The sequence below is a fragment of the Garra rufa genome, chromosome 16 (assembly GCF_049309525.1).
Source record: "Garra rufa chromosome 16, GarRuf1.0, whole genome shotgun sequence".
In the NCBI taxonomy this organism is placed as follows: domain Eukaryota; kingdom Metazoa; phylum Chordata; class Actinopteri; order Cypriniformes; family Cyprinidae; genus Garra; species Garra rufa.
Window position 1 is genome coordinate 13,356,524 of NC_133376.1, and position 18,235 is coordinate 13,374,758.

The following is an 18,235-nucleotide window of genomic DNA, read 5'->3' on the forward strand; positions in this document are numbered from 1 at the left end:
ATAGACAAATGTGACCCTGGACCACAAAACCAGTCTTAAGTAGCATGGGTATATTTGTAGCAATAGCCAATAATATGGATCAGAATTATCACATTTTTTTTCATTAGGATATTAAGTAAAGATTATATTCCATGAACATATTTTGTACATTTTCTACCACAAATATATCAAAACTTAATTTTTGATTAGTAATATGCATCGCTAAGAACTTCATTTGGACAACTTTAAAGGCGATTTCCTCAGTATTTAGATTTTTTTTTTTTGCACCCTTAGAATCCAGATTTTCAAATAGTTCAGCCAAATACTGTCCTATCAATGGAAAGCTTATTTATTCAGCTTTCAGATGACATAAATAGACCCTTGTGACATATTTTGTGGTTCAGGGTCACATTAATTCTAAATAAAGAATAGCTATTCGATCAATTAAATATATATTTTAAATGAAATGAAACATCTAAACATTCCCAAACTCTCAGAGATATCGCTGATAAAAACTGACAGAAATAGCATAAAGATGTAGTATAAAGTAATGTACCCTGGTTAAAACAACAACAAAAGTTTTTGAAAGCTTCTTACACGTTTGTAAGAAGGTATTATCACCAAAGGTATTATAACCATAGTACATTTCTTTTTTTTTAAACATCTGACTAAACATTACCAATATATATATATACTATATATCAAATATACATATATATATACATATATATATATATATATATATATATATATATATATATATATATATATATTAAATAATAGTATCTTGTTTTTCTCATAAGAGAAAAAAATTGTAAATTTGATGGCCACAATTTGAAAGTCTCGTCTCCTCTAGCTATTTTTAGCTGTACAAAACAGCTTGTTTTGCTGCTTGATATTGCAAATTAGTGTGTCTTACCATATAATTTTAATGTATTATCTTAATTATGAACACTAGTTTGTAGTGCAAACTAATTCTTCTTGTTATTTATATGAATCGGAAGTCTCACCCATAGGCTTACTTCAGCGCTGAAGAATAAGGTGGTGGTCGTTTGTAAACTTAAATAATTTTTTACTTAAAATGTCAAACTACTCTTCGTCTCTTTCTTAACCCATGTGGACTGTTTAATTATAACATGACTACTAATTACTTTTTACATATCCATACGACGATGAACAAGATCAGGGTTGCCAAGTTTTCACAACAAAACGCGCCCAATTGCTACTCAAAACTAGCCCAAAAGCATGTTTCAAGGGGAATCCCCCTGATAAAATCACGTTCCAGGAGGTAAAATACCAATTACGATGGGTTCCACTAGTAAAATTAGCATTCCGAGGATTATTGGGGTCGCTTCAATTGAACAAGATTGACAATTCACCACGTTACTGACGCGGAGAGATACTATTTCAGGTGTGAACCGCATCACCCAAATGATATTGAGTAGTGATATCATCATTAGAAAACAGCAAAAAGACACTAATCTGTGTAGTCCCGGTTAATTCTGAGTCAGTCATACGGTGACAAATTGCGCGGAAGAGTGGACTCAACAGCGCATTTGCTTTTCCAATTTAATGTAATTTAATCTGTATAAGTAGTTGTACATTTAGGCTATAAAATGAGTCATAAAGAAAGACTGCATTTAAAGGATCACTAATGTCAGGCATCCGCTTTCTGTTTTCTCTTGTGTAATTAGGAAGCATTGGTTTTCAGTGTCAAGAAGTCGTTCTAGATCCGCCAAAAAAGAAGACCTGAACATCCTACAGTTAGCAGGCATCGTCTGTAAGGAAAGGAATCACATTGAAAGGTAACACCGACATCTAGTGGAGATTACGCGCACGTAATACCATAAAATACCACATAATACCATGGTACTTTAAATAGGCTACAGTAAACTTCGTCATTAACGTTACCCATGTATAGATTGCAGTATGGTATCAATAAAGTACTGTTTTTGTAGATTTTAATAGAATTGCGTTATTATTTTTAATCGCCCTCAAGCCCCACCTGTCCTAGACGAACGCAGGGTGCCGCGACGAGGTGGCCGAGTGGTTAAGGCGATGGACTGCTAATCCATTGTGCTCTGCACGCGTGGGTTCGAATCCCATCCTCGTCGGTTAGTGATTTTTCACTCTTGAAAAACATTTAGATATGAGGGTTTTTTGGTGAAATCTGTTTAAACATTATTGCATATTATGACAAGACACTATCAGCGGTATAGGGTAAAAATGTAAACTACGGATTGGTATTCGGAGTCATTATTTTTTTCTGCTTTTATAATTTTATATATATTTTAATAATGTGTTACTCTTCATTATGAATTACAAGATGTTACAGTCCATAACAGTATACAAATTACAATAACAATATACAAACAATAGCCTATACAAAAAGTGTCTTAAATAGCTTAAAATCATGATTTCTTGTCCGAATTAGACAGTGCATTTTTTCCATCATGTATCAATGTGCAATCAAAATATTTTATTGTACGTTTCTTTTGGTAATAATTGATTTATAAAATTCCTAGAGTCATTTACCTAATTCTACAACATAATTTTTTTTATCAAAAAAAATCGTATAAAAATATGTGTCCGTAATATTTTGCTATTAAATCAGTGGAATTATCTCCCACAGCTATGTAAGATCCAGGAAATTACGTCACTTTCCTATCCCTCACTGATAAGATTTGAAGGACTAAAAGTCTATGTGGTCTCTCTGAGAAAATATTTGAATCTACAAAAGCTCTTACACCAAGAATTATTTTATATAGTGTCCAAACTTTTACCACGATATCAAAAGGAAAACTGAATTTTTCATTATTTACACTGTGTTATTTAAAGCTGTTTTACTTATGATTTCATTAGTGCCATGCGCTTTTAGCATTTATGCTAGCAAGTGGATTTTTTTGGCGAAAAATTATTAAAATTGTCAATTCTGTTATGGTCAAACTCTGTTACCAATGTAGAGTAACAATGCTGACAATACAACTCTATTACATAGGGTCAACTCTGTTTATAAACTATTTTCACCAAAAAACAAAAACAAAAAAAACACCACCAACCCCAATAAAATAGTTTAAATCTCATAAACATTATTGATTTATTTTTGCACCCTTATTATATTTCAACATTTTTTTTACTGGATATTGTATATTATACATTTTCAGATGAAAGTGGACAATTCTGTCAAGACATAGGTATTTTCCTTTTTATTTGTACGGTATGCATAGGTGAAATATAAGTTTCAAGTGTTGGAAGGTAAGGACTGTTTGTCTAATGAAACAAAAAGGATTTTTCTGTTATGATTTATTGTAATTTCTACACATTGCCTAATTTCTCTGTAACAGAGTTGACAAAAAATACCATAAATACATTTGTTTTTTCATTAAAAGTAAAAAAAGGAAGTAACTTGTGTTTGGCAAGCACTGAATTATTAAAATTAAACATGTTTTCAATAAGACACTGAAAAAAATTATATTAGTAAACAGTTTTTCCTTAACTTCCTGAAATGCCAAATGTATCTACAATTATAGAATCACCCATGTATCGAAAATATCTCATTACAGTTACTCAGTTATTAATCACAGTACATTAAAAGATTCATAGTTTTCTCAAATGTCATGAGTAGATATGCAAATGATGCATTATATAATTAAATATGCATTGATTTGTGTCCACCTTATTCTTCAACACACAAATAAGCATATGGGCAAGAACTTGGGCTCATTAGCCGCTATAGGAAAATAAGGAGAAGAATAACAACATGCAGTAAACGGTAAAACTGTGTGCAATACAAACCAGTGTGTTCATAATAATATAATACATTAAAATAATATGGTAAGACATGCCAATAATAGGCTAAAAATAGCTGGACACAGATGAAACCGAAAGCCACACCCATAAAATGTACAAATAAACTCAGTCTTACAGAAGGCCAGGTTTAACTTTTTTTAAATTTTGTTGACAGATTTTAGTTTAGAGGTTTTTTGCAAAGTTTTAACATGTTTTTAGGAATTAAATGTTATATAAAATCAGTGATATGAACAACCCACTCTGTGAAAACCTTTAGATTGTAGATAGGACTAAAACTACAAAGTCTGGTGTATGTAAATGATATTAAAGTGGAGATTTATGACACACTAAATGAGAAACAAATACTCTAAAGAAATTGGAATTCAATTTTTTTTTTGTAGCTGAAACCTACAGATGCAAATAGCTGAAGTATAATAAAATAAGCAGTAAAGTGTGTATTTTGGTTGTCTTTTTTCCACTAATCTGAAAGGCATGTAATTCAATTACTCCAAAACTTATAGTATCTTCTGGAAAAAATGGGAAAAAAATATTTTAAATCTTTAGATTTGTTTCTGATACATTCTGCAGCAAATGAAGCAGCAAATTATGCTACATGGTTGTGACTTTTTTAATCCGTTGGCCATTAAAAAATAAATTCAATATTTCCCACCCAATGCCTTGTTTTTAATAGGAAATAAGCCAGCATTATGTATTTACATATGCAGCGCATTTCTGTGTGAAGAACGAGGTGAGACAGATCTAAGTAAAACCATCTGTGTATTTTGAATCACAAAAAAACAAATACAATGTGACAATTTTTTTCCTTAATGTTCACAAATTTGCACAAAAAAAGACATTTATACAATTCAGTGCTTAATCTTAAGCAATTGTACATCATAATTTTTTTAAAAAATTAAGAAAACTTATCATATGACCAAAAAATAAAACAAAATATGTTTTTCCTTGGATCTCATTTTTTCCCCCAAAGGTTCTAAAAGAATACAAAAGGCATAAAATCCTTCTTAATAACAGGACGTCCAGTTATCAAAAATAGAAAAACAAAACGACAACAAAACTAAATATTTCTCAAAATGTACCTCCTTATAAAAAATACAACATATAAATGCTGACGTACATACATATGAACACACATGATCCACAAAGCAGGGACGAAGCATGCATTCAGTTTAAATCATAATTTCAGCCAACACTGTGGGATTGAAAAGTCTCAAGGGCCATTACATCCATTATGTGCTGTTGAGTCCATGAGTTTCATCACTACTGAGCCGTTTCTCCTTGGAAGACTTCTTTTTCTAGACAATAAAAGAGCAATACAAGTAATTTACTTATAGAAAAATCAATCTTACTTAGGTTTATTATCATACAGGGTTTCTACAGGTTTCATGACGATAAAGACTTTGTAAAACCAAGTAAAAAACATTTACACAACACAATGAGTTTTAGTAACACTTCACCGCTTGAAAACACAACTTCCAACTGATCTCTATTACTTAAAAAAAATTAGCAAATTAATAGCTCACGACTTAAATGCTCACAACTACTAGAATATGGAAATAAATTTTACTGTACCTTCTGATCAAAGGTGTTTTTTTGTTCCATAATTCAAAGGGAAAACAAGTTTTCATACCGATATTTGATACTGGCTGATGTTCATGTTCTAACAATAAACTCACTTGATTAAGTTAAATTTCTCAAAAAACAAGACTTAATTTCTTCATTTTGCACCTCAAGTAAGTGTATTTTAGTTCATTTCCAGAACAAAAATTTACAGGTAATGTACTCACCTCCTTGTCATCCAAAATGCTCGTGTCTTTCTTTTTTCAGTCGTAAAGAAATTATTTGTTTTTAATGTTTTAATGTTTTTAGAGGAAAACATTTCAGGATTTCTCTCCATATAATGGACTTCTATGGTGCCTGCGAGTTTAAACTTCCAAAATGCAAACGATCCCAGCCAAAGAAGAAAGGTCTTATCTAGCAAAACGACATTTTATATAAAAAAAAGAAAGAAAAAAGATATTTTATATACTTTAACCACAAATGCTTGTCCTGTCTAGCTCTGCATGTTCTCTGTGTATTCCAGTTCAACAGTTAGAGTATGTCGAAAAGCTGCCCTCTCATTTTCTCCTCCAGCTTCAAAATCATCCTTTATAGCTGTATGAACTTTTTTGTAAAGGGATTCTGATCTTCACATTTACTTTGTAAACACTGGGTTGTTACTTCTGCAGCGATGTAGAACGATTTTGAAGCTGGAGGAGAAAATGAGATGGGAGTTTTTCAACCTACCCTAACTGCTGAACTGGAATACACAGAGCTAGACAAGATGAGCATTTGAGGTTAAAAAGCTACTACCAATTATTTTTAGAAAAAGAAAATCGTTTCAGACCCTTCTTTCTTGGCTGGGATCATTTAGAGCCCTTTGAAGCTGTATTTAAATTGCATTTTGGGGCACCATAGAAGTCCACTATATGAAGACAATTCCTGAAATGTTTTTCTCAAAAATATTTTTTTTTTACGACTGAAGACAGACAGCTATGAACATCTTGGATGAGAAGGGGGTGAGTTTTAAAGGGAACCCTGTGTAAGACTTGTATGGCTTAACCCTTGTGCGTCAATTTAAAAAAAGTTTCACATAGGTTCATAGAGGACAAAAAAGTCTATGTCAAAAAAACTGTATATACAGTGGCTTGCAAAAGTATTCGGAACTTTTCCCCATTTTGTCACATTACAGCCACAAACATGAATCAGTTTTATTGGAATTCCATGTAAAAGACCAATACAAAGTGGTGTACATGTGAGAAGTGGAACGAAAATCATACATGATTCCAAACATTTTTTACAAATAAAGAGCTGAAAAGTGGGGTGTGCGCAATTATTCAGCCCCCTTTGGTCTGAGTGCAGTCAGTTGCCCATAGACATTGCCTGATGAGTGCTAATGACTAAATAGAGTGCACCTGTGTGTAATCTAATGTCAGTACAAATACAGCTGCCCTGTGACGGCCTCAGAGGTTGTCTAAGAGAATATTGGGAGCAACAACACCATGAAGTCCAAGGAACACACCAGACAGGTCAGGGATAAAGTTACTGAAAAATTTAAAGCAGGCTTAGGCTACAAAAAGATTTCCCAAGCCTTGAACATCCCACGGAGCACTGTTCAAGCGATCATTCAGAAATGGAAGGAGTATGGCACAACTGTAAACCTACCAAGACAAGGCCGTCCACCTAAACTCACAGGCCGAACAAGGAGAGCACTGATCAGAAATGCAGCCAAGAGGCCCATGGTGACTCTGGACGAGCTGCAGAGATCTACAGCTCAGGTGGGGGAATCTGTCCATAGGACAACTATTAGTTGGCCTTTATGGAAGAGTGGCAAGAAGAAAGCCATTGTTAAAAGAAAACCATAAGAAGTCCCGTTTGCAGTTTGCCAGAGGCCATTTGGGGGACACAGCAAATATGTGACCCTGGACCACAAAACCAGTCTTAAGTCGCTGGGGTATATTTGTAGCAATAGCCAAAAATACTTTGTATGGGTCAAAATTATAGATTTTTTTAAATGCCAAAAATCATTAGGAAATTATGTAAAGATCATGTTCCATGAAGATTTTTTGTAAAAATTCCTACTGTAAATATATCAAAATGTAATTTGATTAGTAATATGCATTAAGAACTTAATTTGGACAACTTTAAAGGTGATTTTCTCAGTATTTAGATTTTTTTTGCACCCTCAGATTCCAGGTTTTCAAACAGTTTTATCTCGGCCAAATTTTGTCCTATCCTAACAAACCATACATCAATAGAAAGCTTATTAATTAAGCTTTCATATGAGGTATACATCTAAGTTTTGTAAAATTTAACCTTATGACTGGTTTTGTGGTCCAGGGTCACATATGTGGAAGAAGGTGCTCTGGTCAGATGAGACCAAAATGTAACGCTATGTGTGGCGGAAAACTAACACTGCACATCACTCTGAACACACCATCCCCACTGTCAAATATGGTGGTGGCAGCATCATGCTCTGGGGGTGCTTCTCTTCAGCAGGGACAGGGAAGCTGGTCAGAGTTGATGGGAAGATGGATGGAGCCAAATACAGGGCAATCTTGGAAGAAAACCTCTTGGAGTCTGCAAAAGACTTGAGACTGGGGCGGAGGTTCACCTCCCAGCAGGACAACGACCCTATGAATTTCAGTCTCTAGATGTGCAAAGCTGGTAGAGACATACCCTTAAAGACTGGCAGCTGTAATTGCAGCAAAAGGTGGTTCTACAAAGTATTGACTCAGGGGGCTGAATAATTACGCACACCCCACTTTTCAGTTCTTTATTTGTAAAAAATGTTTGGAATCATGTATAATTTTCGTTCCACTTCTCACGTGTACACCACTTTGTATTGGTCTTTCACGTGGAATTCCAATAAAATTGATTCAGGCTGTAATGTGACAAAATGGGGAAAAGTTCAAGGGGGCCGAATACTTTTGCAAGCCACTGTATTTCAAAAACTTGAAACTTGGGAGTACAGACTTAAGTTTGGTCTTTTCATTTTGAAGCCTTGGCAACAGAATGAAAGCCTATTAACAAATATTGCATAATTTTATAGTTAAATGGCCCTGGGATTGAAAATGGCAGTTTTAATGGGTTTCAATGAGGACATTCTTGTCCTTAAGGTCCTGAGACCTAGTGTAAAATAGATTTACTAAAGGAAATGAGGGTAAAATATTAAAATTCCAATAAACTACACACCTGTGCCAAAATGTATGCAGTTGCAGGGCTTGACATTAAGCTTTGGCATGTGCTTGTCCTTCGGACAAGTAAATTAGACATTCACTTGTCCGAGTGAAAAATGTACTTGTCCGGGGCAAAAAAAATTCCTTTTTTGCTGTAAATTAATCCAATTTGAAGCAATAGTCTCATCACTACTCTATAAGGTCTTACTTTAATCTAAATATTTTTGATATTTGCCTTAAATTGATTTTTTAGGACACTTTAACTTTATTTTCCTGACCTTACTAACTGTATGTGTCATCATTCACATCCAATTCTTAAATTTTATCAGTACATTAAATTAGAATAACTAGACTCTGTATGGTTACACAAATTAAATCATTATCAACAAACTCCATCTTTCCACTGCACAGGAAAAACCCAGGCTGCAAACGAAAATGACATTTAATTGTATTTACTTAGACTGTTTAATGAAGATAAGAGCTTCCAAAAAATGCATTTACACAGTAAATTTGCAAATACATAAATAATGTTATAAGATTAATTTTACTTTTTTAAAACATATAACTCCTTGTGGGGAAAATCGACAGTGCGATATTTGGTTTAAGTCTACGCTTACATCCATTGCCACCTGTAAGCTCTAAGTAACTGTGGTCATCAGTATTTTATTTTATTTGTGTTGCAGTAAAAACAGCAACAGGTAGCACCAGTAGCTCACAAGTGCAACTATTTCACGTCATAATGGCGCCCCCTATAGTATAAAATATGTATAAAACTATGTGTTTTTTTTTTAAATAACGTAAATCTTTCATGGGTTTACATCATTTACGTTATATTAAGCCACACATTATTTTTAAACATGCAATAAATCCACTAATTTTACCTTTTTGTGCACTACCACCTCCTCAACTGGAGCAGATACAGAAAGATCATCAGGGATTATCTCCTCTGCTTCTTCTTCTCTCTCCTTCTCTTTCTTCTTCTCTGTACATCATTTCAGCATGAAAGGGAACACAAGCAAACAAAAATTGTGGTAAACATACAATAAAAGCCACAAGCCAAGATATACATACATTTAAATCACTCACTCACTCTTTTTCTTCCGGCTTATTTCTAAAGGAGCGGATGCTTCTTCTTCTACAACTGCTGGTTGAAGATCATCTGTATTTTCACCCTCCTTGCTTTTCTTCTTCTTGTCTTTCTTGGCCTTCTTGGGCTCTGGCGTGGCCTCCTCCGCTGCTGGGACGTCACAAGCTTCTTCCCTTGTGTGTTTTCTCTTTTTGGAAGGAGTCTCTTGATCTTGATTAGAGGTTTCCTCATTTTCCAAACCAACACCATCTAAATTATTCACTTGTGATTTACTACTTTTTAACGGCGTTTCTGAAGGAACGTCATTCTGGATCTCCATGTCAGCAGCAACAATCACTTTACTTTTTTTCAAAATGCTCTTTAAAGACTTAGACTGCAGGAGACCTGCATCTGACGTGACCGTTTTGAGCTTCTTACTGGCTGTGTCCACCTCACCAGGTTCTTCTGTGCTTTTTACTTTCTTAGCTTTATCTTTTTTAGATTGAGATTCAGGCTCAACTGTTTCAGAATGGCTTTTATTGGCCTTAAGTTTGGCTTTTTCAGATGAAGAGTCAGGTTTCACAGATTCTACAGAGACATCAGCTTTCTCAGATGTCGTTTCTTGGTCAATCTCAGAAGGACCTTCTGTTTTCTTAGCTTTAACCTTCTTAGAAGGAGTCTCATCAGAAACAGGCTCTTCAATACTTTTAGACTTCTTGTTTTTCACTTTCTTAGATGGCGTCTCTGATTGGTCAGAGGTGAGGTCGGTTTCTAGCAGTTTGCTAGCAGCTTTCTTAACCTTTTTAATGTTTGAGGGACTATTGTCAGTTTCAACATCATTGGCTTCAGACTGGCCTTTCTTTTTTTTAGGCTTTTTAGATGGCGTTTCAGTGCTGCTGCTTTCTGAGGTACCATTATCATTCCTATTTGCTTCAAATTGGGCTAAAAAATCTTTAAAATGAACTTTTTTAGGAGTTCCTTTGGCTTCTGAATCTGATACACCAACCTCTTTAGTTGTTGTCAATGGGGTTTCCAAAAGTCCATTAATTTCATGATTTGTTTCTGGTTTATCAGTCTCATCCTGAACAGATGAGTTAGTAGTTTTACCTTTAGTTCTTTTAGGGGACTTAACTACATCAAGACCTGAGGTACTACTATTTTTTTTATTCCTAGACTTTTTGGGTGGTGTTTTAACTTCATGATGTTCAGAAACTACTGCAGTGTCTTTGCCTTTTGACTTTTTTGTAGGAGTTTCAGATTCATCGGTCATTACAGGAATGTTTTCAGGATTGTCAGTCGCTTTTTTTGCCAGTGTTTTGGACTTTCCCTTCCTGGCTGGGGTTCCTTCCTTTTTAGCTCTTGCCGGCCGTTTTGTCGTTCTTCGTTTTGCTGAAGGGACAGGTAAGGGGACAGGAGATTCATCCAAGGTCGAGAGAATGTCCATCTTTGCTCGATCAGCATCTGGTAACAACAGACAAACTTCTGTAATCTTATTTCATGTTGAATCTTATGTAAACACATCAAATCAAAATGGAGTGGAAAGAACAAACTGCTGTCCCTCAATCAAAAAACAATTCAAATCTTAGATGTTTACTAAGATCCTTCTATTATCTATTGAAACCCACAATAATATTTAAAATATCAGTAAGCGTAATATATATAAAATCATCATTTATTGGGTACTTTCTATTGGGAGGGGGCTGTCCTGAACCCCAACCCCTAAATTTCAACACACATTTTTAGTATTTCAGTATGTTTTAGTGAGTTCAAATTCTATAATGTGATGTGGTTACTACCAAAACATTGACTGAAACGACCAAAACACTGGATATTTGGTCAAAATAAAGATGCTATAATAGTGTTTGGTTCAATGTATAGTCAAACTAATGAATCCTTGAGTTTGAAATCAGTATGATCAACTTTTTGCCTTTTACAAAGAAAGACTGGATGTTTAATAAAATAGTAAAAAATATATATTTACAAGGTAGATGTAAAGAAAATCTTCTAGGTCAATATAACCCTTTTTATCAAATTATATATTACTGTGTTTAAGTAGTGACAATTTTGGGGAGAAGACAATTTTTTAGGGCTGCAACAACTAATCGGTAAAATCGATTATTATCGATAATGAAATTCGTCGACAACGATTCTCATTATCGATTAATCGGGTCCGCCCACAGTGCACGTACAACTTCAGAGGATCACGTCAAATTACAGCACTGAATGACGCATTTCTATAGAGAAAATGCATCTAAAAATAGTGGAGGATGCTGCAGGAGAGTTACGTGATCCAAGCTGCCCAAAACATGAGAATTGCTTATTTTAAACTTGAAGCTTATAGCGTAATGGCTTGCCCTGTGAGGCGCTTTGAGATCCGTTTGCATCCTCAGCATGAGCACTTTCAGTTTACGGTCATATCCTTATCTGTAAATGTCACAAATTCACACAAGCATTTCCATTTATGCATAAAAGTCCATTCTGGCAGTCTGGGTTAAGTTTAAATCTTTACTGAATGAGCGACAGACAGGAACACAGAACACAGACTGGGAGACAATTAATACTCATTGTGTTAAAACATCTGTCGTTGAATGTTAAATTTAGATTTAAATACAACATGTAGTGCACATACCTATTTATGGAGGGTAGGAACTGTAGGGCTGTGACGGTGGCAGATTTTTACCACCGCCGGTGGTGCGGTGTTTTATAGATAAATAAATGAGGCTCAAACGTTATTCACAAACGTACGTGTTTATTTGAGCAATTCCGTCGGTGAACAAGCAGCCTACAAATCGCTAAAATTACAATACATAAAATAAACGAAATAATGCATTTAAATATGAAAGTAGCCTAAATAAGTGTTAAATAGGCTACTGAACAAACATTCGTTGCAAAAATTCCTAACAACCTCGACAGCTGATCAGAATTACTGACCGAGTTCTTTTTCTCTTCCCCATTGCACAGCTGCTGTTTTTAATAGCAAAGTAATTACATTTATTTTCGTTTCTTTAGTTTATAAAGTTAATTTAAAAATATATTTGGAACACGTTTTGTTTGTGAAATTCAAGTTTTCGTTTTTTAAAGTAACGACCAAACGGTCAGCGGCAAATAGATCAATTTAGCCTTCTCAAGTCATCACGATTTACATTAAAATCCTTAGATATAAAAAAAAAACTTAAAGCATATCACAATATTAGTTTAATCGTTTAACCTAGATAAATGTATCTACTAATAGGCGAATATCCAATCATGTGTGCGGAGAGTGAAAGCTTTTGCAGGACATGGTGCCGCCAGCACTATGTGAAACTTCATTTTTGCTCATAAAATGTAAGAGTAATAAATTGACTTTAAATTATAACTTCACTACTATAAAACGAAATAATTCAAATCGAAAACAAAACTCTTTCATTAGCTATAGGCCTAATCCATAAAGATGCATTTAGGCTTTAAAAGCGCGTCCAGTGAGCAGATGGCGAGTTAGGATCGTCAACTTCATCTTTGCGACACTAACTTAGAAAATACTAGTTTATTAATCAATAATTTGAATATCTCCTTACTTTTCCCGAGCACATTCATGGTAATGACTTTAGCTGGGGCTTTGCGGCCAGTTTAAGCTTACTGTGTGCATCTGAACGCGGAACTCTGCTGAAGGCACTTGCGCTCGCTGCTGCTGCTGCTGCTGGGACACTAAACACCGCCACGGCAGAATAAACAGCAGAAACACTGTATTTTATGCTTGTTAGTGTGTTTTTCTTCAGATATTTGTATTTTATCTTTATTATGACAGGTGAATTGTTGTAAATTGTTAAGCAAAGTAAATTGTGTTTTCATAGCATTCAGAATGTGAAATAGTGTGATTTTGAAAAAAATAAAATGGGAAATTAAGCCAACTAATCATTTAGTCGAAAAAAATAATCGCCAACTAATCAATTATCAAAATAATCGTTAGTTGCAGCCCTACAATTATTTTGCATATCTTTTGCATACATACATAAAACATTTTTTCAAGACATTTCCAACTCTGACTTTGAGACCAATTCTGAACTTCTGTTTTAAATAAATGCTGTTCTTTTGAAGTTTCTATTCATCTCAAAATCCTGAGGAAACCACAGGTTCCACAAAATATGAAGCAGCAGTTTTCAATATTGATAATTATGATATGAAAATAAACCAATTTAATTTCATGTCACATGATCCTTCAGAAATCATTCTAATATGCTGATATGCATAGAAAAAAAAACTGTGATAAAGCACACCCCTGTGTTCTATTATGCATTTTTACAGTTTGCCTCACCTGATATTTGAAAAACCATGTTCTTCCACTTCTCCACATCTAAACTAGAGTCTGAATCGGAATCGTTCCCTGGATTGGCCTCAGAGGTGGACTTTTTTCTTTTCCTTGGTTTCGTCACAGTTTCTTTTTGCTTCTGTTTCTGTGAAGTGGAATTTGTGATGCATATGTCAGGTGACTTTTGTATGGTGGGTCAGTTAAGTTTGGATTAAAAATTTTGGTCAGTTTATATCAAATACCGTCGCTTTTTTCGCCAACCCAGAAGTCTTCGTGTTGTTCACAGACTTTTTTGGACTAACTATTTTCCATACAAAAAAACAAAAAAACAAAAAAAAATTAAATAACATATAGCAACTTTAACTTAGGGTTAAAATCACAGTTCTTCCTTTTTAAAAGAACATTTATCCCAAAATTTACTAAAAATGTTTTCACCCTCAGGCTATCCAAGATACAGGTAAATTTGAGCTTACATTACTTGCTCACCAATGGATCATCTGTAGTGAATGGGTGCCGTCAGAATGAGAGACCAAACAGCTGATAAAAACATCAGAATAATCCACAAATAATCCACACCAATCCAGTCAATCAAGATGTGTTTTTTAACTTTAAATTGTCACCTTTGGCCCAAATGAATCCAAAGAGTCACAATAATCCACAAGTGTGGATTACTTGTGGATTATTCTGATGTTTTTATCAGCTGTTTGGAGTTTCATTCCTCATTCTGACGGCACCCATTCACTGCATAGAATCCATTGGCGAGCAAGTGACGTAATGCTACACTTCTCCAAATCTGTTCCCATAAAGAAACAAACTCATTTACATCTTTAATGGCCTGAGGATGAGTACAAATCAATTGTCAACTCCTCATAAATGTGACCCTGGAACACAAAACCAGTCTTAAGTAGCACTAGCACAGGTATATTTGTAGCAATAGCCAAAAATACATTGTATGGGTCAAAATTATACATTTTTCTTTTATGCCAAAAATCATTAGGATAATAAGTAAAGATCATGCTTCAAACGGAGTATACCTCCTACAGTACATTTCCTACCATAAATATATCAAAACTTAATTTTTGATTAGTAATATGCATCGCTAAAAACTTAATTTGGACAACAAGGTGATTTTCTCAATATTTAGATTTTTTTTTGCACCCTCAGATTCCAGATTTTCAAATAGTTGTATCTCTGTCAAATATTGTCCTATTATAACAAACCATACATCAATGTGCATATATGTAACTGTATATACAGCATCTCACAAAAGTGAGTACACCCCTCACATTTCAGCAACCATTTTAGTGTATCTTCTCAAGGGACAATACTATAGAAATGAAACTTAGATAAATAGAGTAGTCAATGTGCAGCTTGTATAGCAGTATAGATTTACTGCCCTCTGAAACATAACTCAACATACAGCCATCATTGTCAAAACAACTGACAACAAAAGTGAGCACACCCTAAGTGAACTTGTCCAAAGTGTCAATATGTTGTGTTAGCCCCATTGTTATGCTGGACACCACCTGAGCCAAATAAGTTTATTTTAGTCTCATTAGACCACAGGACATGGTTCCGGGAATTCATGCTCTTGGACAGGTTGTCTTCAGCAAACTGTTTGCGGGCTTTATTGTGAGCCAGCTTCAGAAGAAACTTCCTTCTGGGAGGATGCCCATGCAAACTGACTTGTTGCAGTGTGCAGCGTATGGTCTGGGCACTGACAAGCTGACCTTTTACTTCTGCAACCTTTAAAGCAATGCGGCAGCACTCATGCATCTATTTTTTGAAGCCAGGTTCTGCACCTGACGCACAGAACGAGTGCTCAACTTCGTTGATCAACCCTTGCAAGGCCTGTTCAGAATGGAACCCATCTTGGAAAACCTCTGTATGACCCTGACCACTGTAGTGTAACTCGGTTTCAGGGTGTTACTGAAGCTCTAATAGCCTTGGCCATCTTTGTGGAGAGCAACAATTCTAATTCTCAAATCCTCAGAGAGTTCTTCGCCATGAGATGCCATGTTGAACATCCAGTGGTCAATATGAGAGAATTGTATTTAAAGCTGCTAATTTTATCTGCTCTAATACAACATACACAACTTTGTATGGTCCTGTCAGGCAGACAGAATATAAACATGATGAAAAGGACATGTGGCTTTGCATGTTTAAACAACATACTGCTGTTATTACTTAGGAAGTACTCACTTTTGTTGCCAGCTATTTTGACAGTAATGGCTGTATGTTGAGTTATTTTCAGAGGACAATAAACCTATACAAGCTGCACATTAACTACTCTAAAATATATCCAAGTTTTATTTCTATGGTATTGTCCCTTGAGAAGATATACTAAAATGGTTGCTGAAATGTGAGGGGTGTACTCACTTTTGTGAGATACTGTAAATCTCAGTTTTCGAAATATTTACACTTATAACTGGTTTTGTGGTTCACAGTCACAAATGTAACACAAAAACACTGCTCAAACACACATATAAACAATGTTAAGAATGACAACTTATTTACCAGCAGAGGGGGATGTGGTCTTAGACTTGGTTCCAGTTGAAGAGCCTTTCTTGCCCTTTGCAGTCTGAACACCTGTGGATACAAAGAGTTTTGGTGAGCAAGTGACGTAATGCTACACTTTTCCAAATCTGTTACCATAAAGAAACAAACTCATTTACATCTTTAATGGCCTGAGGGTGTATACACTATCAGCAAACTTTAAGTAACATTGTCAAATCCCATGTCAACTCCTCATAAATGTCACACAAAAACACTGCTCAAACACACATATATACATAATAATAAAATTGACAACTTATTTACCAGCTTTGGTCTTAGACTTGGTTCCAGTTGAAGAGCCTTTCTTGCCCTTTGCAGTCTGAACACCTGTGGATACAAAGAGTTTCTGTTAGTTTCTACTAATTTTAGTGATCACACCATATGAGTTTTGAATTGTCAGCTTGATTTCCATTAAAATGATTTATGTACAGTACTCAAATCTGTCCTTGAATATTATGACAAATGATATTTAGTGAAACTTAATTTGATATACATACCAGAAGGCACCAGAATATCTCCATCATCTGAACTGCACATATCACGTTGTAAAAAGAAAGAAACATTATAAGTTAGCTTGAAACTAATTTACATTTGTAGCCCAAAAACACAAGACACAAGTGCATTACCTTGCCCACTTCTTAAAGATCTCACTCAAGGATGCTTTCACTTCTTCAGTTTTAACCTGCAATTGACAGTCACATTTAATACAAACATTACGTGCATTCAGATCATTCATGTTTATGCATATCACAGTACTGAGCTCGACTGACATAGACACTAATATAACAAATAAAGCACTGACCTCAGTGTCTGTAAGTCTTATTTGGTGCTTACAGTATATCTGTGCACTATTATCAGTAACAACAAGACAAAGCTCATTTGCACTACATGCTCATGTCATACTTAACGCATACATGCAGCTTTATAGACATCGTGTACTACTGTCAGTCACCGATAGGCAGTGATTTTAGTATGCACTGAACTGATAAACACTAAAGTTACAGTAAATGCATCGGATTAGGTTCGACTGCTCTAATGCACGATTTTGAAATGCTTTATTTTGAATTCTCTTGACATGCATGCATTAATGCATACATATATTGATTTACAAGCATGCACTCGCTCTCTCACACACATGAATAAACATATCTGCACCTGGGGCGCGTGCTTTCTCAGCGCTTTGGCTGCTTTCTTGTAGCCGTTGTCCTTTAAGTGGTGATATATTAAATTGATCAGCCCGTCCTGCGAGGCGTCTGTAATATTTGAGGTCATGTTTGTGGTGGGGATGAATTAAAAACAAGCGCGAAACTTAGGAAAAACTTTGCTGCATGTTTCTATTTCCGCTACGTTCGAGCAGCAGCAACATGCGCATTCCTTCACTCTGACCCCTGAACTCTCCACTCACTGCCCGCGATGCATCGTGGGAAATGTAGTTCTTTAACGTGTGATCGGTTTTCTCGTAGATTACGAGATGTGTAAAAAAGCATGTAAATAGTTCAGTTCTACTACTACTATTGAAAATCATGTCTGCCATTTTGAAAATGTTTTTTCTTTTTCTACAGATCCTGGTGCAATTTGACATAACACTATTGTGAAGTTATTGATTTTCAATTATTAATATACAAAAATGTATAATATGGAAATGTATTTATTTATTTATTTATGTTTATTTTATTTTATAAAGTATTAAACACTAATAAGAGCTCAACTAGACCAAAACCAGCAGTGAGGGGAAATAAATGTTATATATTTGCATTTATTTTCTTTAAATTATAATAAGTATATATGTAATTATTATAATCAATTATTGTAAGTATATATGTA

General features: G+C 34.8%; 1 protein-coding gene and 1 non-coding gene across 2 annotated transcripts; one reads left to right on the forward strand and one right to left on the reverse strand.

Moving 5' to 3' along the window:
- The first annotated feature begins 2,011 nt into the window (after positions 1-2,011).
- On the forward strand, positions 2,012-2,093 carry trnas-gcu (transfer RNA serine (anticodon GCU)). Its single transcript has one exon. It is a non-coding gene; the product is annotated as a tRNA-Ser (tRNA).
- A 2,435-nt stretch (positions 2,094-4,528) lies between these two features.
- Positions 4,529-17,764, reverse strand: LOC141288556 (uncharacterized). Its single transcript, XM_073820715.1, has 10 exons — positions 17,567-17,764; positions 17,038-17,093; positions 16,909-16,940; positions 16,676-16,738; positions 16,373-16,444; positions 14,098-14,156; positions 13,862-14,000; positions 9,595-11,031; positions 9,386-9,486; positions 4,529-5,081 (listed from the first exon to the last, which is right to left on the reverse strand). The coding sequence occupies exons 1-10, from the start codon at positions 17,681-17,683 to the stop codon at positions 5,016-5,018; spliced, it is 2,142 nt and encodes a 713-aa protein (XP_073676816.1). The 5' UTR covers positions 17,684-17,764; the 3' UTR covers positions 4,529-5,015.
- Positions 17,765-18,235: the final 471 nt, after the last annotated feature.

Bases quoted from the DNA above. Each gene is read 5' to 3' on its own strand.
- LOC141288556 (XM_073820715.1), bottom strand. From the start codon at position 17,683: ATGACCTCAAATATTACAGACGCCTCGCAGGACGGGCTGATCAATTTA. The intron at 17,094-17,566 runs GTGCAGATATGT...TGTCAATTGCAG, and splicing joins TGAGAAAGCACGCGCCCCAG to GTTAAAACTGAAGAAGTGAA. The intron at 14,001-14,097 runs GTATTTGATATA...TCCACTTCACAG, and splicing joins GGTTGGCGAAAAAAGCGACG to AAACAGAAGCAAAAAGAAAC.